At 41.1% G+C, this 24,896-nt stretch overlaps 2 protein-coding genes across 8 annotated transcripts in view; one reads left to right on the top strand and one right to left on the bottom strand.

The window, feature by feature from the left end:
• The first annotated feature begins 1,572 nt into the window (after positions 1–1,572).
• On the top strand, positions 1,573–9,851 carry LOC135093929 (uncharacterized). 4 transcript variants are annotated; one of them, XM_063993609.1, is made up of 7 exons: positions 1,573–2,131; positions 3,090–3,277; positions 3,999–4,113; positions 5,005–5,095; positions 6,604–6,806; positions 7,332–7,493; positions 7,835–9,851. In XM_063993609.1, exons 1-7 carry the CDS (start codon positions 1,716–1,718, stop codon positions 8,118–8,120), a joined length of 1,461 nt encoding a protein of 486 aa, XP_063849679.1. In that variant the 5' UTR covers positions 1,573–1,715; the 3' UTR covers positions 8,121–9,851. The 4 variants fall into 4 exon arrangements, with proteins under 4 accessions (XP_063849679.1, XP_063849680.1, XP_063849677.1 ...); XM_063993610.1 differs by having other exon boundaries at positions 1,574–2,131; positions 6,652–6,806; XM_063993607.1 differs by having other exon boundaries at positions 1,575–2,131; positions 5,005–5,152; positions 6,652–6,806.
• Positions 9,852–10,849: 998 nt separating this feature from the next.
• Positions 10,850–24,896, bottom strand: part of LOC135093923 (semaphorin-5B-like) — a 32,159-nt gene continuing 18,112 nt past the window's right edge. For 3 of the 4 annotated variants that reach the window (XM_063993592.1, XM_063993593.1, XM_063993594.1), the window contains exons 3-17: positions 23,418–24,032; positions 23,172–23,271; positions 22,615–22,821; positions 21,887–22,020; positions 21,161–21,330; positions 20,547–20,740; positions 20,043–20,285; positions 19,471–19,678; positions 18,870–19,083; positions 18,323–18,465; positions 17,804–17,993; positions 16,877–17,410; positions 15,845–16,012; positions 15,310–15,459; positions 10,850–15,107 (exon numbers count right to left, since the gene is read on the bottom strand). In XM_063993592.1, coding sequence (XP_063849662.1) covers positions 14,680–15,107; positions 15,310–15,459; positions 15,845–16,012; positions 16,877–17,410; positions 17,804–17,993; positions 18,323–18,465; positions 18,870–19,083; positions 19,471–19,678; positions 20,043–20,285; positions 20,547–20,740; positions 21,161–21,330; positions 21,887–22,020; positions 22,615–22,821; positions 23,172–23,271; positions 23,418–23,637 — 3,303 coding nt within the window. In that variant the 5' untranslated portion in view covers positions 23,638–24,032 and the 3' untranslated portion in view covers positions 10,850–14,679. The remainder of the gene's footprint in view (positions 15,108–15,309; positions 15,460–15,844; positions 16,013–16,876; positions 17,411–17,803; positions 17,994–18,322; positions 18,466–18,869; positions 19,084–19,470; positions 19,679–20,042; positions 20,286–20,546; positions 20,741–21,160; positions 21,331–21,886; positions 22,021–22,614; positions 22,822–23,171; positions 23,272–23,417; positions 24,033–24,896) is intronic. The other variant, XM_063993595.1, reaches the window with a different exon arrangement.

Genomic DNA, 24,896 nt, shown 5'->3' with positions numbered 1-24,896 from the left:
GTCGCTTTTTTTTTTTTTTTTTTCTCTGTCACTTTTCTTAGTATCGTTACATTTTTTTTTTATTTCAGCGTCTAGTTAAAATTTTATTGTCTCTAAAAATCTTTCATGAACTTTAAAGTGCTTTTCATCCGTGTTCAGTTAAATATGTGGACTTTTAGGATGATTTATGGGCATGTTAATGTAAAAAAACTGACGATTTGTATATTTTTTTAAATTTCATTATTTCAGCTTGTAATTAACTTTTGATTGTTTGTAAAAATCATTCAGATTTTTTAAAGTGTTTTCATACCTGATAAATTAGATTTGCGGAGTTCAGAACGTTTTTTTATCGTGTTTATGTTCCAACATTTTTTTTCATTTAGTTCTTTTAAAATATCAACCCGCATATGGTATTATATTCTTTGTATTAGTTAAACTGCATTGCAAGTCAGAATTTATAAGACATTTCAAATTAGCTTAATTTTTTCGAGGGGTCAATTTTAAAATGAAACAACAAAAGTATATAAGATGTGACGTCATCAGTATCATGGGACCGAGATCCAGGACCTCTCTCCTCTCCAGTCTCTCTCCAACAATGTTTTGCATAATTTCTTGTATTTTCCAGGTGTTTCTAGATTCGGGGATAGGAGGACCAAGAAGAAAGGATAAATGAAGGAAGATGATGACGAAGGAAAAAAGAATGCATGAGGAGGAGAAGGAATACAAGAAAATGTTTAGAAGACATTATTTATTTCAATTTGCAGTGTTTTCTAGGGATGAAGATTCTTGTTTATATCAGCTGTAGTCTTCTGCGCAGCAACAGTGTAACGAGAATTTAATAATGCCTATGCGTGTGTGTGTGTGTGTCGCGCAGTATGTGAAGTGTTTGTGTGTGTGTGTGTGTGTGTGTGTGGGTGTGCAGCAATAGTACTGTGAGCACCTTGTACATTGTGTTTTTGTTTTTTTCTATTGTTATTATTATTATTATTATTATTATTATTATTATTATTATTATTATTATTATTATCATCATCATCATCATCATCATCATCACCATCATCATCAACGTCATTTTTTTTCTGTACATGAATTTATAGTAGTTATCTAATTACGTTAATTAAGTTATATATATATATATATATATATATATATATATATATATATATATATATATATATATATATATATATATATATATATATATATATATATATATATATATATATATATATATATATATATATATATATATATATATATATATATATATATATATATATATATATATATATATATATATATATATCAATTTATTATGTATTGAATATCTTGCTACAAATTAAAATTATACAAAACTACGATTATTTTATTTGCTTCTATCTATCCACCGACTCACTCACCCACCCACCTCCAGTCCTCCATTAGCCCACCCATCCAGCCCACTCAACCTCATTTATCCACCCAGCCACCCATCGTTCCACCGACCCACTATCTAGTCTCACACCAGTTCACCCACCCACCCATTCACCTACTCTGTGTGTGTGTGTGTGTGTGTGTGTGTGTGTGTGGCATCAAGATCAGGAGGTGCCGTAAGAGAGAGAGAGAGAAAAAAAAAAAAAAAACAACGGACGGAAGTAGGGAAGAGAGAGAGAGAGAGAGAGAAAAGTGGCGGGACTGAACGAGAGAAAAGAGTTAGAGAAACCAATTTTTCACTCAACTGACCCCAAGCTGACCTAATGGCGTGTATTAGAGCCGATATAGAACGTCTGGCAGTGCGTGGCGAGGCGGGGCTGTCCTGGAATGAAAACGCAGCCAGTTTTGTGCTAACCAGTGAAACGCCCTATGACACAGCCCTCGTTAGACTTAGTTCCAAGATAGACGCGTACCTACTGCTCCTCAACAGACACGTGGCTATTGAGGGCTTTACTGTAGACCTGGTGGAGGTGAGGGAGGAGGAAGAGGAAGAAGGCGGGGTATTAAATTATATCCAAGAACGGTTGGTTGGAAAAAGGAAGAAGGGAGATGGGAAGAGCAAGGCGGAGGAGCGACTGCTGGAGGCGTGGCAAGTATGTGAGGTTAGGGATTACGGTGGCGTGCATGTACTAGCCAAGGTCACCCCAGAGGTCATGCCGCAGCACTGCAATAAGGACAGGTAATGTATGTTTTTTATTTATTTGTTTTTAGGTTAGGTTAAGGTTACCGGAGTTCATGTTCATTATTACGACTATGAATGGCATGGAATTATTCTAGCGTATTGATATTCTGGGTAAAAAAAAAAAATGGTTGTTATTTTTTAAGATGTGAGGTTTCAAGACAATGTAATTTTTTACTACCGCTTTTGACTGTTCAGGAATGGGCACCTTTTTTTTTTTTTTTTTTTTTTTCCTTCCCAGTTTTGTTACCCTTGGCCGGAGCCCGTCCCACTTAAAAAAAAATGAAGTGAATTAATGTAACCTAACTTAACCTGTTCATTAAAGAAATAGGCCAAATTTGGGAAACCTCAAAAATTCAAGGAAAAAGAACGGTCTCTGGGGGAAAATCCACAAAAATAGTTGACGAGAAAAAGTTGACCTTATGAAGTCACTAATCTTGCTAATTTGTGGAGTTCTGTCCCTGATGACCTCCACTACTTTTGCTTTGCTGTCCTTTTCTTCTGTCACCTTAATAGTCATAGGCCACCGGGTCACCTCGTGGGGTCCGCAAGGCTTTTGGCCTGTGTGTCTATGTAATTGTATGTCGCACCATCCGAACTCGTAATATTGCAGTTTAACACAGTACATCCTATTTGTTGTTTCTCCTTCTCTATCCCTAACAGCCTTGGGGACCTGGTGGGAAAGTGGGGTGTTGAGGGGCTGGGAAGCTAAGTTGTATTAAATTTTGAGAAGGCTTAAAGATGAGACACCATATTTTGTAAACTGGAGAATTTCTAACCTTACATAATGTAGACGCTGATGTCACTCAAGTATTACCCTAACCTAACCTATCCTGACCAGAAATGCCATCACAGTATTATCCTAATGTAACCTAACCTAACCTAACATACTGTAAATACTAGTGTCACTTAAATATTATCCTAACCTAACTTACCCTAACCTAATCTAACCCCACAGGTACAGTGCCGGCCAGTATGGGGAGGCACTACTGCATGGCCTTCGCGCTTACTACATGTTTGACTGCTGCCACGCACTCTTCCAGCCGGACGCAGTGGGGCTGTGGGGTGGCGGCGGCAGCGACTGTATGGAGCCTGTCATTAAGTGCTACCTGGTGTTGGCCTGGCGTATAGCAGAGCAGGGGAAAGGTGTGTGTGTGTGTGTGTGTGTGTGTGTGTGTGTGTGTGTGTGTGTGTGTGTGTTGGAGTATTATTATTTTTCTCCTTTTTATTATGATTTTACTTTTTTTTCTCTTTTCTCCTTTTTTTTTATTATTTTCATGTGTTTATCTTTGTGTGTGTGTGTGTGTGTGTGTGTGTGTGTGTGTGTGTCAAGTTGTACTGTAGAGGGTCCTGACAAAGCTCATTATATCCTGTCTCAATATCTAGATTTGTTCAGTTTCTTTAAATAGGTGTACACTCTCATAACCACATCTTCACATATTTATCAAGTCTCTCATTAGACAAGTGTACACTCAACCACATCTTCACTTGTTTGCCCAGTTTCCATATCCATATTTATCCTGTTTTTCTTTCAATATGTCTTGGCTGTCTGTCTTAACCACATCTTCACTTAATTAACCATCTCACTGCAATTAACCGATCTCACTGCAGTTAACAGCACCAAAAGTAATGCGTGAAATCTTTATAAGCATCTACAAGAAAGTGAGGGATAAAAAACAATACACTTTGCAATTTCTAGCTAATTTGGAGATTGTGGATGGCTGTCGAACAAGTAAAGGTGTCTCAGAGTTGTTGGTAATTAAGGAAAGGTGTACCAATTAGGGTCAAAAGGGTTACATCATTTCATGTGGAAGTTTGTTTCATGATTGGAATAAGTAAATGTGAATAAACCAACATACTATTTCAGTTGGAGTCACTAGCAGGATAAGACCTTCACTGACTGTCACTGCCACCACTGCTGCCACTGCCACTAAGAGACAAGGGCACAAGAGAGGCACAGAAACACAGAATATAGATGAAGAGTAAGCACTGTTGTATTCCCCTTTATAAAAGTTGGTAGAGGCTAGACACACAGAACAGCTGGCTTACTAGTTCAAAATTATGTGTATCTTTGAACTTGACTCTCTCTTTCTCTCTTTCTCTCTCTCTCTCTCTCTCTCTCTCTCTCTCTCTCTCTCTCTCTCTCTCTCTCTCTCTCTCTCTCTCTCTCTCTCTCTCTCTCTCTCTCTCTCTCTCTCTCTCTCTCTCTCTCTCTCTCTCTCTCTCTCTCTCTCTCCTCTCTCTCTCTCTCTCTCTCTCTCTCTCTCTCTCTCTCTCTCTTAGATTTCTCAGCCCTGTGTGAAAGAGGACTTAAATTATTGACAGAACAGCTGGGTCATTAATTCAAGATTATGGATAGCTGTATGACTTGACTGGCCCTTTATGAATAACTATATAACTTCTTTGTTCCTCTTTGAATAACTATAACTTTTTTTCTCCCCTTTATATATAATTGCACAACTTCAGCCTGTTCCTTTATGAATAGCTGTACAACTTCACTGGCCCTCTATGAGTACCTGTATAACTTCACTCTGTTCCTCTGTGAGTACCTGTATAACTTCACTCTCTTCCTCCCTTTGGATCTCTCACTCCAGTGCAAGAAGAGGACAAAGATAGTAGTAGTAGTAGTAGATAAGAGACAACTGAACCTACCAGCTGGACATAATGAAAAGCTTTAAACTTAACTCTGTCCCTTCCTCAGATTTCTTTACCATACACAGAAGAGGAAGAGAGATATACTAGATCTTTAAACCTTCCAGCCTGCTAGTTCAACATTACTGGAAAGCTTTAAACTTGACTATCCCCCACTTGGACCTCTCAACTATCTACAGAAGACACCAATGGACTTTAAAGCACCCGTCTTCCTTCTTCAGGCCTCTCACCCCTGCAAAAAAGAAAATGAAAGTTGGTGGCTGGGACCCTGCACCCCTACAGGCATCCCCAGCCAAGGGAGGTTCAGAGGAGGTAATTCTGACTCCAAAACAGAAGAGAGACATAATTCCTGTTGTGCAGTACAGCCCTGTATGTATTATTTTTGCATTATGTTGTCTTTATTTAGCTTTATTTTAGTTGTAGAATGGTCCTTGAAATTGTCCCTTTGTGTGTGTGTGTGTGTGTGTGTGTGTGTGTGTGTGTGTGTGTGTGTGTGTGTGTGTGTGTGTGTGTGTGTGTGTGTGTTATTTGTTCACTGCTACTATTGCTGCTGTGTCTTTTATTACTACTGCTAAATCAATAATTAATACTGCTACTATTTATATTGCTACTACTAATATTACTGCTAAAATCAATACCAGCAAGAATAACAATAAAAGCTACTGTTACTACTACTACTGATAATAATAATAATAATAATAATAATAATAATAATAATAATAATAATAAGTAGCATCCTTAACTTAACCTTACCTTACCTTAACATATTGAACCAAACCTTAACCAAGCCTTCCTAACCTAACCTTTCTAGCCAAACCTTCCTATTCCTAGCCTAACCTTCCTAACCTTGTGAGACATCTTGACCAGTTTTTCTCATTCCCCCTCCCCAGCTGCTAACTCTGAACAAGGACCTTATCTGTTCATGTATGGGGTATGCTTCACATGTCTGGGGGGGCTCCACTTGTATCACTCTTTTAGACAGGGTGGAATCAAAAGCTATTTGTCTCATGAACTCCTCTCCTCTAACTGTCTGTCTTCAGCCTCTTTCTCATTGCCACAGTGTTGCATCACTAGCTATCTTCTAGACAGGATGGAATCAAAAGCTTTTCATCTCATCAACTCCTCTCCTCTAACTGACTGTCTTCAGCCTCTCTCTCATCACCGCAGTGTTGCATCTCTAGCTGTCTTCTACCACTATTTTCATGCTAACTGCTAATCTTGCTAACTGCATGCCTCCCCTCCTCCTGCGGCCTCGCTGCACAAGACTTTCTTCTTTCTCTCACCCCTATTCTGTCCACCTCTCTAATGCAAGAGTTAACCAGTATTCTCAATCATTCATCCCTTTCTCTGGTAAACTCTGAAGCTCCCTGCCTGCTTCTGTTTTTCCACCTTCTTATGACTTGAATTCCTTCAAGAGGGAGGTTTCAAGACACTTGTCCTTCAGTTTTTGACTACCGCTTTGGATCCTTTTATGGGACTGGCATTTCACTGGGCATTTTTTTTATTGGATTTTTGTTGCCCTTGGCCAGTGTCCCTCCTACATAAAAAAAAAAAAAAGAAAAATGGAACTCCCTGCCTGCTTCTGTATTTCCACCTTCCTATGACTGGAACTCCTTCAGGAGGGAGATTTCAAGACACATCCTTCAACTTTTTATTACTGCTTCAGACACTATTCGGGGACTGGCATCTTAGTGGCCCCCTTTTTTTTTTTTTTTTTTTTTTTTTTTTTTTTTTTTCCCTGGTCAGTGTCCGTCCTACATATATATATATATATAAAAAAAACAACTAGTCTAACCTAACCTAACCTATTCTCTGCCCAGGACATCATAATCAAACAGGGAGTGACCCATCCAAAACATTCACCACAGAAATCGACCAACCAGAGTCCAGGATCTTCTGCAAGACAAACCAATGAGAAGGTGACGCCACAGAAATCAACCAATGAGAGAACACCACAGAAAGCAGCCAGTCAGGATGCAGATGACCTTGGCGAGCTTGCTAACGTGACCTTTGGGTTTGAGAGGTGAGTGGGTGGGTGGAGGGGAGGGAAAGGGAGGGGGGAGGGAGTTCCAGAGTTTACCAATAAGAGGAATGAAAGATTGAGAATATTTGTTCATTTTCTTTCTTTCATCTTTTATTCACACTTTCTTCCTTTCTCCCTTTCTTTCTCCTGTTCTTCCTTTATTCTCTTTCCTTCTTTCTTCATTTTACTGACCCGACCGTCTATCTTCCTTTCATTCCATATTCCTTTTTATCTACCTTTCTCCTTCTTCCTTCTTTCTTTCCTGTTTCTCTTATTTCACTTCCTTGCATCCTCCTTCCTTCCTTCGTTCATTCCTTCTCACTTCTATTCCTTCATTTTCCTTCCTCCTATCTTCCTCTCTGCCTGTTACTCCATCCCTTCTCATTTTCCTTCATTGCATCTTCCTTTCCTCCTCCTTCCTCCTTTCTTTTTCCCTATCCTATCATTTCCCATCTCTGCATCTCCCTTCCATCTGTCCCTTGATCCCTCCTTGTCACCACCACACCACACTTCCACCCCCACCAGAGCCACACCAAAAGGCAGGAGACAGACAACTCAGGGCACCCCCAGGAGGAAGAGCGTCTTGCTTCCTAATTGGTCAGAGGAAGAGAAGAATACATTGATGCGTTTCTTTGACACACTAAATCCCAACCATCCGGAACAGACTCGTGTGGCTCTGACCTGCAAGTACGTGTAGTTTGTTCGTTTGTTTGTGTCTGTTTGTGTGTGTTATTATTGTTATTTTTGTTGATGTTATTGTCATTCTTTTTTCTCCCTCATCTTTATACATTCTTTTTCCCTTCCTCCCTCCCTCCCTCTGTGCTTCACCTCCCTTCCTTCTTGTCTCTTTCCCTCCCTTCCTCTCTCACTCTGTCCCAACCTCCACCTCTGCTCCTTCCCTCTCCCTCCTTCTGCCCCTCCATCCCTACCTTTCTCTCCATCCTCCTGTTTCTCCATCCCTCTGTCCCTACTCCTCCATCCATCCTTCCTTCTCCCTCCCTCCCTTTCCTTCTCTCTCCCCACACAAGGTTCGCCTCCATGCAATTTGGCCAAGAGCTTCCGTCAAAGCACCTTTACCAGATGATACAGCAGAAGGGCCGTTCTGTTCACCCTCCTCTTGACTCGTACACCCTACCTGGTGGACTGAAGGCCGCCCGAGCTGCTGCCGCTGAACTGTTTCACTCCCTCAACCCAAAAGTGACCGAGAGCAAGCGTGTCGCTTTCACGTGTCGCTTCATGCAGACTCAGTATGGAGTGGACATTAAATCAAAGGAGCTTTACAACATCCTTAGTGGGGAAGGGAAGATGAGGTAAGGGAGCGACGGCAAGGTGTAGGGATGGCTGAAGGATATGTAGTGATGTAAAGATGGGTAGGGTGTAGAGAGAGGCCTGTGAGGTTGTAGAGACAGGGCTGTGAGGGTGTTAGGAAGGGTGTAGAGGTAGTGGAAGGGGTAGGGAGGGTGTAGGAAGGGACAGGGAGGGTGTAGGGAAGGCAGGGAAGGTTAGGAAAGAGAAGAGGGCAAGAAAGATGATGAGGCAAGGAAGAAAGAGGAGAGACAGGGAAGAAAGAGGAGAGAACAGGAAATAGAAAAAAAATGGAGAAAAAGGTATTGAGAGAAAGAAAGAGAGAGAGAGAGAGAGGATAGGTTTTTTTTTTACTTAATTTGCCATGGTTTATCTTTGAAGCTTTTCTTGTTCCATATATAGACAATGCATTATTATTATTTCTGGGCTCTAGTTTTGCTTCAGTTCTTTTTTTTTTTTTAGTTTTTAGTTAAGTTTGCTTTGAAATATCTTGTTCCCATTAACCTCAAATATTTTAACCACGCTTGTTTTTTGCTCTTTTTTTTTTACGTTTTATTCCTTAATTTTTTTTTTTATGTGAATTTTAGTTGCTTTTATGTTTTTTTGGGGGGTTGTGTATCCTTTTAAAACACTGACGTACGTACATTAAGTTTTTAAGAAGTGTTCCAAATATACACATTACATTATTACTTTCTCTGTGTTCTTTATGCCTTTTGTTAAAATTTCTATGTGGCTTTGTTTATTTATTTATTTATTTTTTATTTTATTTATTTATTTATTTATTCATTTATTTATTTATTTATTTGTTTGTTTATTTATCTATTTTATTTACTTATTTTTTTTATTTATTTATTTTTTTCCTCCATTTTTATAACACTGACTTGCCAATTTATAGTTTTTGGGAAGCGTTCCAGCTATACACAATGCGTCACTATTTCATTATTTCAGTGTTCTATTTCTTTCTTTATGTTTGAATTGCAAGTCTCTTTTTTTTTTTTTTTTTTTTTTTTTTTTTTTTTTATGCTTTGCTTTTTATGCTTTTATGTTCTTTACCTTTGTTTTTATATTTCTTATCTTTGTTTCCTCCACTTTATAATACTAACTGAAGAAAATAAGGTTTCTTCATCAGACAAATATATTTACTGATTCAATTTAATTTCTCAGTAACTGTACCATTCATTAGTGTGTCAGGACATTTGTTTTACACACTAAGGTATTCAGAAATGCTACTGTCCACCACCACTCTCCAAAGGCTCTCGTTGAAGTCACACGGGTTTTTAAGGGTGTTTCTTACAGTTCGAGTGACAGATTAACAAGATTTCTACATTATTAACTGGAGAAACACTCTTGAGCACTCAGCTAATCATCTCTGTGGCATTGGAAAATAGCCGTGGTGAAGTAATATGGGATTTTAAGATGTTTTTTACGGTTCTAGTGACAGATTAACAAGATTTCTACATTATTAACTGGAGAAACACTCTTGAGACTCTGGCTAATCATCTCTGTGGCCTTGGGAAGTAACCGTGGTGAGAGAGCAGAGCATTTTTTAATATTGGGTATTGTAGGGTGGAAAGTAAGGTTTCTTCGTCAAATATAACCACTTATTCATTTTAATCTCTTTGCTGTAACTTCATTCAATATTCTTGTGGGGATTTTCGTTTTGCACACACTGCATGGTGCTGTAACGGTTCTGTTTTTGGCACAAGCTGGAAAGAGACCGAATAAATGCTTCATGACTTGTTTGTTGGTTTTATTTTGGTCACTATGGTGGTGGTAGTGGTGGTGGTGGTAGTGTTAAAAGGCTCATTTCTGGTGTTGTGGTGTGCTGGTATGGTGGTGGCAATATTGTGACTAATTGGTGTTAAAATCTTAGTATGAGATGTGGTGTTGAGTAGTGGTGTTAGCAACTTGCCAGCTGTTTTCAAGTTACAGCCTTACTAGCAATTCTTAAGCCACCTGACTGACTGACTGACTGAGTGGCTGGCTGACTGACTCGATGACTGACTGGCTGGCTGACTGGCTGGCTGACTGACTCGATGACTGACTGGCTTACTGAAGACAAGCCAGGCAGCAGAGGAAGACAGGAGTACCAACAGAACCTTTTTGTAAGTTAGGTTATACTTTCCCACATATATCCATATCAGTGTGTGTGTAATTGATTGTAACTTCATTCATAACTGTATTGGTTTGTACATCAGTGATTGTACTAACTCCCCTTTTTTCCAGTCACTTATACACACACATTCTCCTTATTGTGACTTTAATATAAGGAAATGAAAGCTTTTAAATTTATTCTGTTTAGAGGTGTAGGTTAAGAGGGGATCTGATGGAGGTCTTTAAGTGGCACAGAGGACACAGCAAGGGTGACGTAAGCAAAATTCTCATGGTCAGTAATCATAGTACAAGGAAGGAATTGTTCTCAAGAGTGGTGGATGAATGGAATAGACTCAGTGATCAGGCTGTTAGTGCTGCATCATTAGGGAGCTTTGAAAGATTAGATAAATGTATGGATGGGGATATTTTTGTACAGGGACTGCCACGTGTCAACCTGGTGGCTTCCCGCACCAACCCTTGTGTTATGTTGTTTGACTATTGAGTGTGTGAGAGGTGTGGTATAAGTGTGTCTGGGTGTGTGTGTGTAGAAGTGGAGTGAATGAAAAAAAAAAATGTATTGGCTATATTCACTCTAAAGCACTCCTTCACTCATCCACTTTACTAAGGAAAATAAAAAAAAAACATTAAGCCATTTACATTTTATGCAAATTCCATATAAAAATTATATAACAAATCTGGGTTATAATTATGGCACATCCGTCCACACACACACATTACATTACAAACCAGTAAAAAAATGCTGGGAGAGAAATATACATACATCTTGGTCCCTATTTCCCTGTCATTATAAACCAAACTGTCACTTGTTTGACTAGATTCCCAACACAAGTATTTATTTGTTCGTCAAACTCTATTTTGTGACTGATACTACGATTGTTGCTGGCCAAATGTTTCTTGTCACTCTGTCCTACCTTTGTTTCTCTGTTCTTTCTGATTAAACACACTCTTTCTCTCTCTCTTGTTCCTTTCTTTCTTTCTCAATTCTTCCTGGCTGAATATTTCTTGTCACTTATTCCTTCCTTTCTTTCTCAATTCTTTCTGGCTAAATATTTCTTCACTCATTCCTTCCTTTCTTCTGTTCTTTCTGGCCAAATGCTCTCTCTCATTCCATCCTTTCCATCTCAATTCTGCTTCTTCCTTCTTTTTCAATTCTTTTCAGCCAAACATTCATTATCTCTCGTTCCTTTCTACTTCAGTTCTTTCTGGCCAAACACACCCTCTCTCACTCATGTTCTGTCTCAATTCCACTTGCTCCTTCCTTCTTTCTCAATTCTTTCCAGCCAAACATTCATTATCTCTCATTCCTTCCTTCCTACTTCAATTCTTTCTGGCCAAACACATTCATTCACTCCCATTCCATCTTAGTTTTACTCATTCCTTCCTTCCATCTCAGTTCTTTCCAGCCGAACATTCCCCATCATTCCTTCCTCTCCACTTGAATTCTTTAAGTCGCACGTAAGCATCTCTTCCATCCATCCACTTTTGGTCACAAACGCCACAATATGTAATCTGCTGCACCAACAGTGTCAGAATATAATAATTTTAAGGCTTACTTATTTATACTTCACAATCATATTTGTTCGGTTTTCCATCTTTCTCGAGTCACAATTGAGAGATGTCCTGTTTGATTCCATCTCTGCATTCTGGCACACCAACACAGTCACAATTGTTTGCTGTGTGTATTGTTTTCCTAAAGTGTCTTAATCACTAGAAAGATCAGCACCATTTATTCCTATCCCGACTTCACGACCACCTTCACTTCACCTTCACACACAGGGCCAGGGAAATCTTGTCACAGAGATAATTGAACATTATTGAAATTCACCCTTTTCCCATCTGTCTATCAGGTTCCTGTGCAAATTGTTGGGGTTTTCAAGGGAGGTTTTCAAAGTTATAAGAGGGTCTTGTTTTTGGGGTTTTTAAGGGTGTTTTCATGGTTTTAAAGGGCTCTTGTGGAAGTTATTGGGGTTTTCAAGGATGTTTTCAAGGTCCTAATTTTAAAAGGTTCTTGTAAAAGCTATTGGGGTTTTCAGAGGTGTGTTTTCTTGAGCTCAACTTTTCCGTTTTTCATTTCATCTTCCAGAGTAAATAATGTCTTTCACCCGACATGGAAGGAAAACACAGTATGCAGTGTATATTGTACCACAAAATTAACACTTTTCATTGCCTTTTCTCATTCCTTCAGCCATATTTCATTGTGCAAAGATGAGGAAAAGTTTCATATGCCAGAGTTCACCTTTCCACACCTTTTCAGAGTTCCCGCACCACAGTATTAATAGTCTCCACATCTATCTGTTGTTCCTTCTTGCTCATTTCACTTAGCAGAGGGAGAAACATCCTATGTCGTAATTTGCATTTTCTCAGTGAAGTGTTAAATCATTAAAAGTTGTTCATGTGCTTTCCTGTGTTATGTTCCAAATATTTGTACATCTTTCATAGGGTGATGTTTCAGATATTTTCATTCCTTTATTCTCAGTGACGTTTCATATATTTGTGTGTCTTTTCACTGTTTCAAATATTTATACGTCTTTTTTCAGTGATGTTGCAAATATTTATACATCTTTCTCAGGGTAATGTTTCAGATATTTTCACTCGTTTTTTCTGAGTAATGTTGCAGATACTTCTATGTCTTTCTCAGGGTAATGTTTCAGATATTTTCACTCGTTTTTCTGAGTAATGTTGCAAATATTTATACATCTTTTCTCAGACACTTTCACTTGTTTTTTTCTGGGTAACTTTTAAAAAAATACCATACCTTTTCCAGAATAACATTTCAAATATTTTCACTTTTCCGAGTAATGTTTCAAACATTTTTACTCCTTTTACCGATAAACATATAAAACATTCCTTCATCTTTTTCAGAGCAACATTACAAACATTTCCGCACACCTTACCACTAACATATCAAACATTCCCAAATCTTTTTCCACAGTAACATTTCAAATACTCCCAAATGTTTTTCAAAGCAACATTACAAACATTTCCACACTCCTTATTACTAAACATTCCAAACATTTCATCACCTCCTGCATTTGTGTGGGCAGCAGAACACATCAAGACAAACAAAAACAACATCACAGACTTGTAGGGAAGACCTCATCACAGTTCCTTGGCACGTACCGACAGACGGATGGACAGACAGACAGACAGACGGACAGAAAGTCTCTCTCTGTGCCCTCCTGTGTTCCTCTCTAGGCAGTCTTGGCTAGACTAAGTATCACAAGATATGTTTTTTGCAGTCTTAGGAGGTTAGGTTAGGAGAGAGAGAGAGAGAGAGAGAGAGAGAGAGAGAGAGAGAGAGAGAGAGAGAGAGAGAGAGAGAGAGAGAGAGAGAGAGAGAGAGAGAGAGAGAGAGAATTTGATTGTTACTATTATTGAGAGAGAGAGAGAGAGAGAGAGAGAGAGAGAGAGAGAGAGAATTTGATTCTGTAACTACTATTGAGAGAGAGAGAGAGAATTTGATTCTGTAACTACTATTGAGAGAGAGAGAGAGAGAGAGAGAGAGAGAGAGAGAGAGAGAGAGAGAGAGAGAGTAGTTTGTCTAAATATTATCTTTTCTCCAATGTTTTTTTTTTACTATTTTTCTTCTCTCCTCTCTTCTTACAATTTCCAAAGTTAGTTGTGCATTTTGGAAATTAAAAGGTATACTCTCTCTCTCTCTCTCTCTCTCTCTCTCTCTCTCTCTCTCTCTCTCTCTCTCTCTCTCTCTCTCTCTCTCTCTCAAAGGGACAACCCCACACCATAAAGACTTGAGCAAAGTTGTTACAATATAATAAAAACTACAGAGAGAGAGAGAGAGAGAGAGAGAGAGAGAGAGAGACAGAGAGAGAGAGAGAAAGAGAGAGGTGCAGCTTTTAAAAGACGAACATCACTAAAGAAACAGAGATAAAAGATAAACGAGAGAAAATGTAAGTGCCACAAAGAAATGAGAGGAAGGGAAAAATACTGGTAATAAATAGTTTAATGATATTGGTAAAATTGTAATGATATTGTACATTGCTAGAAGATAAGGATATGTGTGACCATTGGGGATTTGAAGCAGGTTGTGGCCAGGGAGAGGAGAATGAGAGAAGTGTTGGCTGGAATTAGGACAGTGAGGAAGAAAGGAAAGGGAGAAGAAAGGAAAGGAAGAAGAAGAGAAAACAGAGGATGAGGAGAATGAAGGAAGTATCAGTAGAAATTAGAATTGTAAAGAGGAAAAAGAAGAAAGAGAGAAAAGATGAGAAGAAGAAAGAATCAGTAGAAATTTGAATTATGAAGAGAAAAGAAAAAAGGAGGAAAAAGAGAAGATGAGAAAAAAAGAATCAGTTGAAATTAAAACTACAAAGAGGAAAAAAAAGGAAGAAAAGAAAAGAACAAGAAAATAAGAAGAAAAAAGCACCAATGAAAAAACAAAATCATAACACAATAAGAAAAAAATGAAGAAAAAAAAAACTTACACTTAAACAAAAACCTAAAAATTAAAAATAGTATCGGAATCAAGATCGGCCCGCAGATGACCATTTCCATGACTTGACCTCTTAATAGTAGCTGTATCAAACTCCTTAAGGGGAAGCGTAGCAGCAATGGCAGCCCTCAGACCCCCAGCACTCTTGAGCGACCCCCCAGGCGACGTCCCAGCCCTCCTCTCCCCAGCCGGGACACTAACATAATGATTGGGCTTGGCAGTGATGTAGTGCGGGGATGATGGAACGCGGCGATGACGATAACGGCGGATGAAGAGGTGGTAGGTGGTGAGGGAGCCGACAAGAGCCCCCACCGCCAGACAGGCCAGGCAGGACCAGACCAGGGTGGTGACGGTTACGGTGTTGTTGTTGTTGTTGTTGTTGTTGTTGTTTTGGTTGTTGTTGTCGAGGAGTTCCAGCACTGGGGCGTTGTCTTCTGAGGAACATGTGAGGGTTATGCTCTCTCTCTCTCTCTCTCTCTCTCTCTCTCTCTCTCTCTCTCTCTCTCTCTCTCTCTCTCTCTCTCTCTCTCTCTCTCTACTCCTGATTATGACAGCAATTAGCCCCCACCTTACCTAACCAATAACAATACTAACAGATCACAATGACCTAACCTAACCCGACCTGACGTAACTTACCCATAAGAGGGGCACAGGCCTCCCGCTGCAGGTCAAGGCCACGGCACTGACTGGGGTCGTCTGAGAGGCAGTGGCGGATCCTGACGCGCTCCTCACTGCCGCCGCCGCCACACTCTGACCACAGTGACCACATGCCCCAGCCCTCCTCCCCTGGAATGGTACACAACACTCACCAAACTTGTGGAAATTTTTTAATGTTGTTACTACTAGTACAGGTAAATACTGTGCGTGTGTGTGTGTGTGTGTGTGTGTGGACAGGTGAGGGTGTTTACTTAATGATTGAGTCAGTATTCAGCTCAGTTTGTTGTTTTACAGAAGCCAACAGGTGTATACTGAGACTGTTTACTTTACTTACAGCCAATATAAACTACTAATCCTTGTGTTTCTGTTATAATTCACTGCATAAATCAACAACCAAATTTGACAAACTAACTACAACAAAAATAACTTCTACGTTTATTACCACCACTGAAAAACTTGTATAACTACTACCACTATTACTACAGCCACTCCCACTACCACCACCACAACGCACCAGGGCAGGGATGGCCGTGACAGGGCTGGTATGAGGTGGTCGGCCCTGAGCAGTCTGAGGCATCAATGAAAGGGTTGTGGGAGGAGACACAGCGACGCGTCCTAACCTGCTTGCCAGACCCACACGATGAAGAACAGCTACTCCACTCCCGCCAACACGCCCATAGACCTGGGGAGTGGGAGAGGTGAGAGGGAGAGGGAGAGAGAGGGGGGCATAAGGTAAAGAGTGATGGAATTAGATCTGGGTTATAAATCTTTGCCTGAGTGAATAACTAGTGAGGTGACGAATGCTGGTGACTTCAATCTTTATCTCCTAATCTAACTTGAGTGAAATCTTTACCTAACTTAACCTTGGAATGAATTAACCTGACAGAAATCTTTACCTAACCTAACCTAGGAATTAATTAACCTGTCAGGAATCTTTATTTAACCTGACAGAAATCTTTACCTAACCTAACCTAGGAATTAATTAATCTGACGGAAATCTTCACCTAACCTAACTTAACCTAGAATGGATTAGATTAGGTCTGAGGCACAAACCATCACCTAACCTAGGAAGGAATTAGATTAGAGTGAATGCAGAAATCTTTACCTAACCTAATGTACCCTAGGAATTAATTAGATTGGGTATAACGCACAAACATATGTAACCTAACCTAATGTAACCTAGGAATTAATTAGATTGGGTATAAGAATTAATTAGATTGGGTATAATGCACAAACATATGTAACCTAACCTAATGTAACCTAAGTAATAACAATAATCCTAGCTTAATAACAGTAATAATGATAAATGCTGTACCATAACAATAATAATAATGATGAATGTTGTACCATCACAAAATATAAGTGAAAAGAGGCAAAACTTTATACACCAACAAATATCATATACAACTAACATATTTTCACATTTTCAAAGTCACTAAAGCATTGAGAAACACAAAGGTAACATCAACTCACATGTCAATCACTAAAAAACATGAAAAAAACACAAAAAATTCAAAATCCAAACTTAACTTGCAATTTCACTTACCAGGGCAAGGGTGTTCATTGCAGCCTCTCTCCTGGACAGCCTCACCACCACCACAGCCGTCTGCACCACACCTCCTGCTCCGCCACTGTCTTCCACCGCCACACTGCACGCTGCACTTGCTCCACTCACTCCACGGACTTGACGCCACCACTGCACGGACCTCCCCACCGCACCAGCCTTCCTTTGGGCACACGCGATCCTCTTGCTGTAGGTCCCCGGTTCTCAGAGGGTCCTTGGCATTCCCTGTGGCCACACACTCTGCCCTGAACCGCCTTTGGGTCACATATTCCCCTGTGACATTGATTCCGACCCACTGTGACCAGGAGCTAAGTTGACGTGTTTCTGGACATGACCACTTGCCGCAGGATTCGGTTTCCTCGCCACATCCAGCGCAGTCCGAGCCTCCGTTCTTTGGTGATGGGTGTGTGCATGTCCGACGCCGCTGCCGCACCCCTGCCCCCCCGCATGAGGCTGAGCAGGTCCCCCACGCCCCCCATTCGCTCCAACCGCCATCCACCGGTAAGGCTGTGTATGCTGGGGGGGAAAGGATTTGTTATGTTGGGTGTTTGATGGTGTTTGTGTGTGTGTAACGGTGTGTGTGTGTGTGTGTGTGTGTGTGTGTGTGTGTGTGTGTGTGTGTGTGTGTGTGTGTGTGTGTGTGTGTGTGTGTGTGTGTTGGGGTGTTTGGTGGGTGTATTTTGGGTGTTAGGCAGTGTTGCTGTTGTGTTAGTGCATTCTCTCTCTCTCTCTCTCTCTCTCTCTCTCTCTCTCTCTCTCTCTCTCTCTCTCTCTCTCTCTCTCTCTCTCTCTCTCTCTCTCTCTCTCTCTCTCTCACATCCCCCTGCTTCTCACATCTCACCCACATTCTCTTTCCCTCTCTCCCACTCCCACTTCCTCTCCCTCCTACTCTCACTCTCTCCTACTCACAGGGGCAGCGAGGCAAGGAGTGGCAGTAGATCTCAGTGCGTTCCTGCCCCACACACACACGACCTCCATGTTTCGGTGCGGGGTTTGAACAAGTCCGCCGCCGAGTCTTCACTGCAATGCCACAGTTAGCGGAGCACTGTGACCAAGACGACCAGGCTGTCCACCCACCATGCACTGTGCAATTGGTGACCTGGGGGTGAAGAGAGGTCAGGTCAGGTGAGGTCAGGATATGGGTAGCAGTAATGGGTTTGTATGTAATGAATGGAGTAAGAGGTTTGGGAATGGAAAGTGAGAAATGGAGGGATAGATAAGAGAAGGGAATGAAAATGAAGAGAAATGGGGAAAAAAAGGAGTTATTTAGGTTTTTCAGGGTGTTTTCATGGTTCTTGTCATAATTTAATAAGCTGTAGTGGAAGTTGTTTAGGTTTTCAAAGTTCTAATGGTAGTTTAAGCAGGTCTAGGGCTTGTTTTTATATCAGAGAGAGAGAGAGAGAGAGAGAGAGAGACAGAGAGACTTACCTCAATATGTGGCCCTGTACAGTGAGTGCCACCCCTCCTTGGTGCCGGGGAGTCACAGGCACGCTGGCGGCACTGACAGGAATCCCCAGAGCCTGACTGCTGGCAAGACGACCAATGGGACCACCCACTCCACTCCCCATCCACTGCACCAGCCAATCACAGCGCAGCAAAGGGAAACGAACCAATCAAAATGCAGGAAATGAAACAAGTGATTAGGTAAGTGTTTTTTTTTTCTTGTTTTTTATTGTTGTTGTTATATTGAAATATTATATGATGCACAAACTTATTATTGTTATTATGTGTTGTTGTTTCTCTCTCTCTCTCTCTCTCTCTCTCTCTCTCTCTCTCTCTCTCTCTCTCTCTCTCTCTCTCTCTCTCTCTCTCTCTCTCTCTCTCTCTCTCTCTCTCTCTCTCTCTCTCTCTCATCACCATTCCTTTCTTTCTCCCTTACATCATCAACATATAACACCCAAACACACACACACACACACACACACACACACACACACACACACACACACACACACACACACACACACACACATACCAGGATCAGTTGAAACAGGACACTCCATGACCTCCTGCAGCCAAGAAGTGACCAGAGGGTTCTTGCCCGGAGGAGGGGAGCACTGCAGTCTGTTGGTGTCCCAGCCGCAGTAAGGATCCCTCGCAGAAAGGCAGGAACGCTGGGTCTTGTGTCGGCCACATCGATGCACTGGCAGGCGGACCACTCCCTCGCTTGTTCCCAGGTAAAGTGAGTTCTGTTTGGGGTATGGGAGGGTATGGTAGGGTGTGCGAGGGTATGGGGGTAAGGGAAGGTAATGGTTAGTGGTGGTGTGTGTTGTTGTTGTGTTAGTTTTTAGTGGGTTATTTTTGTGGTGTGTTTTTTGTGGTTTCTAGGTAAGGTTTGGGTGATTAAAACACATACACACACACACACACACACACACACACACACACACACACACACACACACACACACACACACACTGAATATAACTTAACGTAAGCTAACTACACAGACATACACACACAAACAAACAAGCCAATTCTCTTCCTTTAATTTTCTCTTGTAATTCTCATCCCATCCACACACCCACACACAGACAGACAGACAGACAGACAGACAGACAGACAGACACCCTTACCGTATCCCTCAGCAGTTTCATGGAGTGTATAGTGACAGAGGAGTTATCAGGGAATGGGGACAGCTCCTCCAGTAGGCAAGGGTTGGCGGCACCGCTCTGGGACGGCACACTCAGCTTCCTCACCTTCCCACTGCGCTCCGCCACAAAGATCACATGCACCATTCCACTCTGCCGCGTTGATATGATGTCTACTGCGATGTGGCTTAGTCTGGGGGTGGTGGAGTTGGGTTAGGTTACGGTTAGGTTAGGTTAGGTAAGGTTAGTTTTGTTTTGTTCTGTTAGGTTTGGTTGGGTGTGGTGTGGTTTAACTTAATCTAATGAAACAATCTAAACTAACCTAACCTAGTCTTACCAAAACTAATTTAATGTAATCTAAACCAACCTGGTCCAAACTAACCTAACCTAACCTGAACTAACTTAAAATAACTTTACCTAACTAAATCAAAACCAAACCAAACCTAAACTATTAAAAAATAAAACGATCAAAACTTAACTAACCAAAAACACCCGAAACAAAGCCAGCCTAACCAAACACCCCCAAACAAGCACAAGACACAAACAACACAACCAACCTGACATCATCAATCGTAAACAACGGACTGTGGCCTTGACTAGCAATCGGCTTGTCCATCATCTGGTACTTATTAGCCATTAGTTCGGCATCATGGGTCGACTTGGAATTCTGGCACTGGAACTGTGAATTGTCATCCGTCACAGGCCCCCAGGTGGATGAGTGGACTTTGAAGGGCCCCTCAAAAGTCATGTTAACAGCGGTCATGTTGAACGCACAGACTGCTGATCCTGCAATGCTGTTCCTGTTTGGAGAGGGAGAGAGAGAGTGTGAGTGTGTGAGTCTGTGTCTGATTTAGTTAGGTTCAGTTAGTCTTCTGTGTGATGAGAGATAGGGAGAGGTATGGTGTGTGTGTGGTGTGTGTGTGTGTGTGTGTGTGTGTAGGAGAGGCAAGAAGTGCATGAGAGTGTATGAGAGAGAGAAAATAAGAATGAGTGAAAGGGAAAAAATAACTGAGAATAAATAAAAAGAGATGAAAGATTAACAAAATACCCCAGACACTCACGCAGCCGTCGAGAACACCCCATAGATCAGCTGCTCCTGAGGGAGGTGCACCAGGGCCTGTACATAGTTGTAGTGGAAGGGGTGGGGGCCGGGCCGTGAGCAGGACAGCCGGGCCTTCAGAAACGTCGTCCAGTGATTGTTCTGTGCTGTTCCTCGGTCGTTGCGGCACACTCGAGCGAGGCGGGAATACACACGCTGTCGAGTATTGCATTAGGTTGGTGGTGGGTCAATATAGGGATGTTTTAAATAATTACGTCTATAGATATGTAAGAATAAGATCGTTGCTTCGTTAAACGGTGGAATGGGATAGCGATATTGTTAGTTTAGAGTTGCGTAAGTGTAGGGAGGTTTAAGTGACGTGTGTAGGTAGGAAATGAATGTCGTTGCTTTGCTGGTATAGGGTCGTGTGTTGTTAGGTTAGCTCGCTGGAGTCAATAGGGAGGTTTAAATTATTGGATGTTTACAGACAAATACAAAAGAAATAAAAAGATAAAATAAAACTCACTAATCTTTTCAGTATTCCTTTACAGAGACCACCACCACCACCACCACCACCACCAGCACCATACTTATCCTAACCACAACACACCACCACAGCACCACAGCACCACACACCTTTCCGCAGCTCAGGGCCTCCTCAGCATTCTCAGTGAAGGCCACGTAGACAAACCCCGCGTCAAGGAACGAGGCCACAAAGGTCGGTGCAGAGAGCCACTTGGTCTCCCACTGTTTTGTCCAAAGGGATCGGTTATTTCCCAGCATCCTCATGAACCTTGGGTGGTTGCCTGGAGGGGGTGGAGTGAGTGAGTGAGTGGGTAAGTGTGTGTGTGTGTGTGTGTGTGTGTGTGTGTGTGTTTGTGTGTGTTCTGTATCTCTGGTTTTGCTTCATACTTTCATTCATTCACTCATCTCTTCCTTCCTTTTCTTCTTGGCCTTCACTTCCACTTCCTTCTCTTCCACTTTTTCCACACCACATCTACACTCCACTCCTTCCTTCCTTCCTTCCTTCCTTCCTTCCTTCCTTCCTTCCTTACCTAGTTAGGATCCAAATAACTTCCACTAGAATCTTGAAAACACTCTTGAAAACCCCAATAACTTCCACTGCAACCTTGAAAACCCCAACAACTTCCACTGCAACCTTGAAAACCCCAACAACTTCCACTACAACCTTGAAAACCCCAACAACTTCCACTGCAACCTTGAAAACCCCAACAACTTCCACTACAACCTTGAAAACCCCACTATAACCTTCCCCCTTTCCCTTTCTTCCCACATACCCTCCCCAACACCTATCCTCACCCCCCACACCCAATGACCTACCCAGACGTACCCATGACCCACCTGTGAAGTCTGTGAAGGTCCCAACATAGAGAGAACCATCTGGGGTCACAAGGGAGGTTATGCTGTGTCGTGGATCAAAGGGACAGTGAGCCACGCCCTTCTCTGAGGACTCAATGTGACCTATATTGGACAGGCTGCAAAAAAAAAAAAAAAAAAAAAAGGGGTCATTGATAGTTTGTGACCTGGTTTGATATCTTTGAGGCAAAAAAATCTATCTTCATATATTTTTTTACGTTTTTTTTCCTTTTTTTCATAAGATTTTAATGGGAGGACTAAAAAAAAGGGTCATTAATAATATGTGACCTGGTCTGATATCCTCCATGACAAAAGACGAACAGAATGCGTACAAACAAAAAGAAACATTTAAAAACACGCTTCCTTGCTTCCTCCATGACAAAAGACGAACAGAATGCGTACAAACAAAAAGAAACATTTAAAAACACGCTTCCTTGCTTCCTCCATGACAAAAGACGAACAGAATGCGTACAAACAAAATAAACATTTAAAAACACGCTTCCTTGCTTCCTCCATGACAAAAGACGAACAGAATGCGTACAAAAAAAAAAAAAAACATTTAAAAACACCCTTTCTTGCTTCCTCCATGACAAAAGACGAACAGAATGCGTACAAACAAAAAGAAACATTTAAAAACACCCTTCCTCCATGACAAAAGACGAACAGAATGCGTACAAACAAAAAAATATAAATTAAAAAAAAACCTTCCTTACTTTCTCCAAGTGCACAAAGGGCTGAAGCTGTTAGTGCCACAGACTAACACGCGGTCCCCATATCTGTGCAGAACCCTGACGTAATTATGACAGTTTGCTGCACTCTGGCCCTTCATCTTGCAGACCTCCACTGTGCTGCCATTGGACGCCCACTTAGCCTCCTCCAGCTGCTGCAGGCCGACTAGACTCAGCCGGTAAATGTGGTCCCTGCAAGATCGAGTGAAGGTGAGGGTGTAAGTTGGAAATTACGTGTTTTTATTTATTTATTTTATTTTTTTCTTAATGGAGGTGTAAAGATTAGGCTATGGATGGGTGGATGAGAGGATAGATGGATGGATAAGTGCATAAATGGATGAATTGATGGATGAGTGAGTAGATAGATGAATGAATAGATAAATAGATAAATTAAATAGCCCCCAGTTCTTAATTATTTTGTTTTATCATTTGTTTATTTTCATTTCTCTTCCCACGTTCCCTTCCCCTCCTCCCCTTCTCTTGTGACCGTGTGAAGAGACCCTAATATGTGACCTTGTGAGTGTGACCTTGTGTGACCTTACCTTGCGCCCACGATGACCTGATAGTTGGTGGGGTCAAAGAGGAGTTGGGTGAAGCTGGTCACTCCTGGGATGGTGAACCTGTCTGTGTCACTTACCAACTCTGGGGGAGAGAGAGAGAGAGAGAGAGAGAGAGAGAGAGAGAGAGAGATTAAGAAAAATGTCATTACTACTATTATTGCTGTTACTACTACTACTACTACTACTACTACTACTACTACTACTACTACTACTACTACTACTACTTACCACTATAACTGACGTAATTATCAAATTCGTGCTCAGAAGTGGCAGCGGTGGTGATGGTGGTGGTGGCGGTGTGGTGGCGGTGGTGGTGGTGGTGAATGTTAGAGGCAGTGGTGTTAGGAAGGCAACATAACATTCCTAACACCACCATCAGCACCATCTCCTCTCCCCCCACCTTCTCCTCCTCCTCCTCCTCCTCCTCCTCCTCCATTTCTCGTTCCATAGAATTTCCATTTTCTTTCTTTTCCCGTTTTCTTTTCGATTTTTTTTTTTTTTTTTGCTATCTGTTGTTGTTATTCATTTTCTTTTATTTTTACTTTTATTTATTTATTTTTTTTGTTGTTTGTTTGTTTTAGATTCTACTGCTTTTCATTTCCTTCCTTTATTTATCTCTTTCTTTTTTTCCTTTTTATTTTTCTATTCCCTATCTGTTCCTCTTATCCATCCTTATATTTCATCTTTCTTTCTTTCTTTCTTTCTTTCTTTCTTTCTTTCCTTATCTTCTTTTTTTCTTTTGTTTCCTTCTTCTTCTTCTTCTTCTTCTTCTTCTTCTTCTTCTTCTTCTTCTTCTTCTTCTTCTTCTTCTTCTTCTTCCTCTTCTTCTTCTTCAGCTACATTCTGGAATTTGAGAGAAAAAGCAAAGAATTAGAAAGTCATTGATAAAGATAAATGGATAATAATAAAATAATAATAATAATAATAATAATAATAATAATAATTCTCTCTCTCTCTCTCTCTCTCTCTCTCTCTCTCTCTCTCTCTCTCTCTCTCTCTCTCTCTGGGTCGTGTTATCTTGTGCGTGATAAGAGAGAGAGAGAGAGAGAGAGAGAGAGAGAGAGAGAGAGAGAGAGAGAGAGAGAGAGAGGACGTTGCAAGTGTCACGTATGCTCCCTCTCCCTCTCCCTCTCTCCCTCTCTCACTCAAGATTGATAACTATCTTTTTTTCATCAATTTAATTTGAAGCAGAGGAGGTGATTGGAGAGAGAGAGAGAGAGAGAGAGAGAGAGAGAGAGAGAGAGAGAGAGAGTTATTGTTCTCAAGGCTGTTTCTTCTGTTAATAATGTGGAAATCTTGTTAATCTGTCATTATAATCGTAAAATCACTCTTGAAAACCCGTGTCATCACCTCGACCGTTTTCCAAGGATACAGAATTGACTAGCCGGGTTCTCTAGACTGTTTCCCCTGTTAATAATATAGAAATCTTAATAATCTGTCACTAGAACCATAAAATCACCCTTCAAACCCGGTGTAGTTTCAACTGAGGCCTTTGGAACCGTAAAAACACCCTTAAAAACACACGTCACTTCAACTACAGCCTTTGGAACCGTAAAAACACCCTTAAAAACACACGTCACTTCAACTACAGCCTTTGGAACCGTAAAACACCCTTAAAAACACTCGTCACTTCAACTACAGCCTTTGGAACCGTAAAAACACCCTTAAAAACACACGTCACTTCAACTACAGCCTTTGGAACCGTAA

The sequence above is a fragment of the Scylla paramamosain genome, chromosome 44 (assembly GCF_035594125.1).
Source record: "Scylla paramamosain isolate STU-SP2022 chromosome 44, ASM3559412v1, whole genome shotgun sequence".
Classification (NCBI taxonomy): Eukaryota; Metazoa; Arthropoda; class Malacostraca; order Decapoda; family Portunidae; genus Scylla; species Scylla paramamosain.
The sequence above is the reverse complement of the archived record's forward strand: the minus strand, read 5'-3'. Positions and strand labels throughout refer to the sequence as shown.

What these genes read in the sequence shown, in the direction of transcription:
- LOC135093929 (XM_063993606.1), top strand. Translation starts at nt 1,716, where the DNA reads ATGGCGTGTATTAGAGCCGATATAGAACGTCTGGCAGTGCGTGGCGAG. An exon ending in ACACAGAATATAGATGAAGA is followed by an intron (nt 4,114 to 5,004) that starts GTAAGCACTGTT and finishes TTCCTTCTTCAG; the next exon opens with GCCTCTCACCCCTGCAAAAA. An exon ending in CGTGTGGCTCTGACCTGCAA is followed by an intron (nt 7,494 to 7,834) that starts GTACGTGTAGTT and finishes TCCCCACACAAG; the next exon opens with GTTCGCCTCCATGCAATTTG.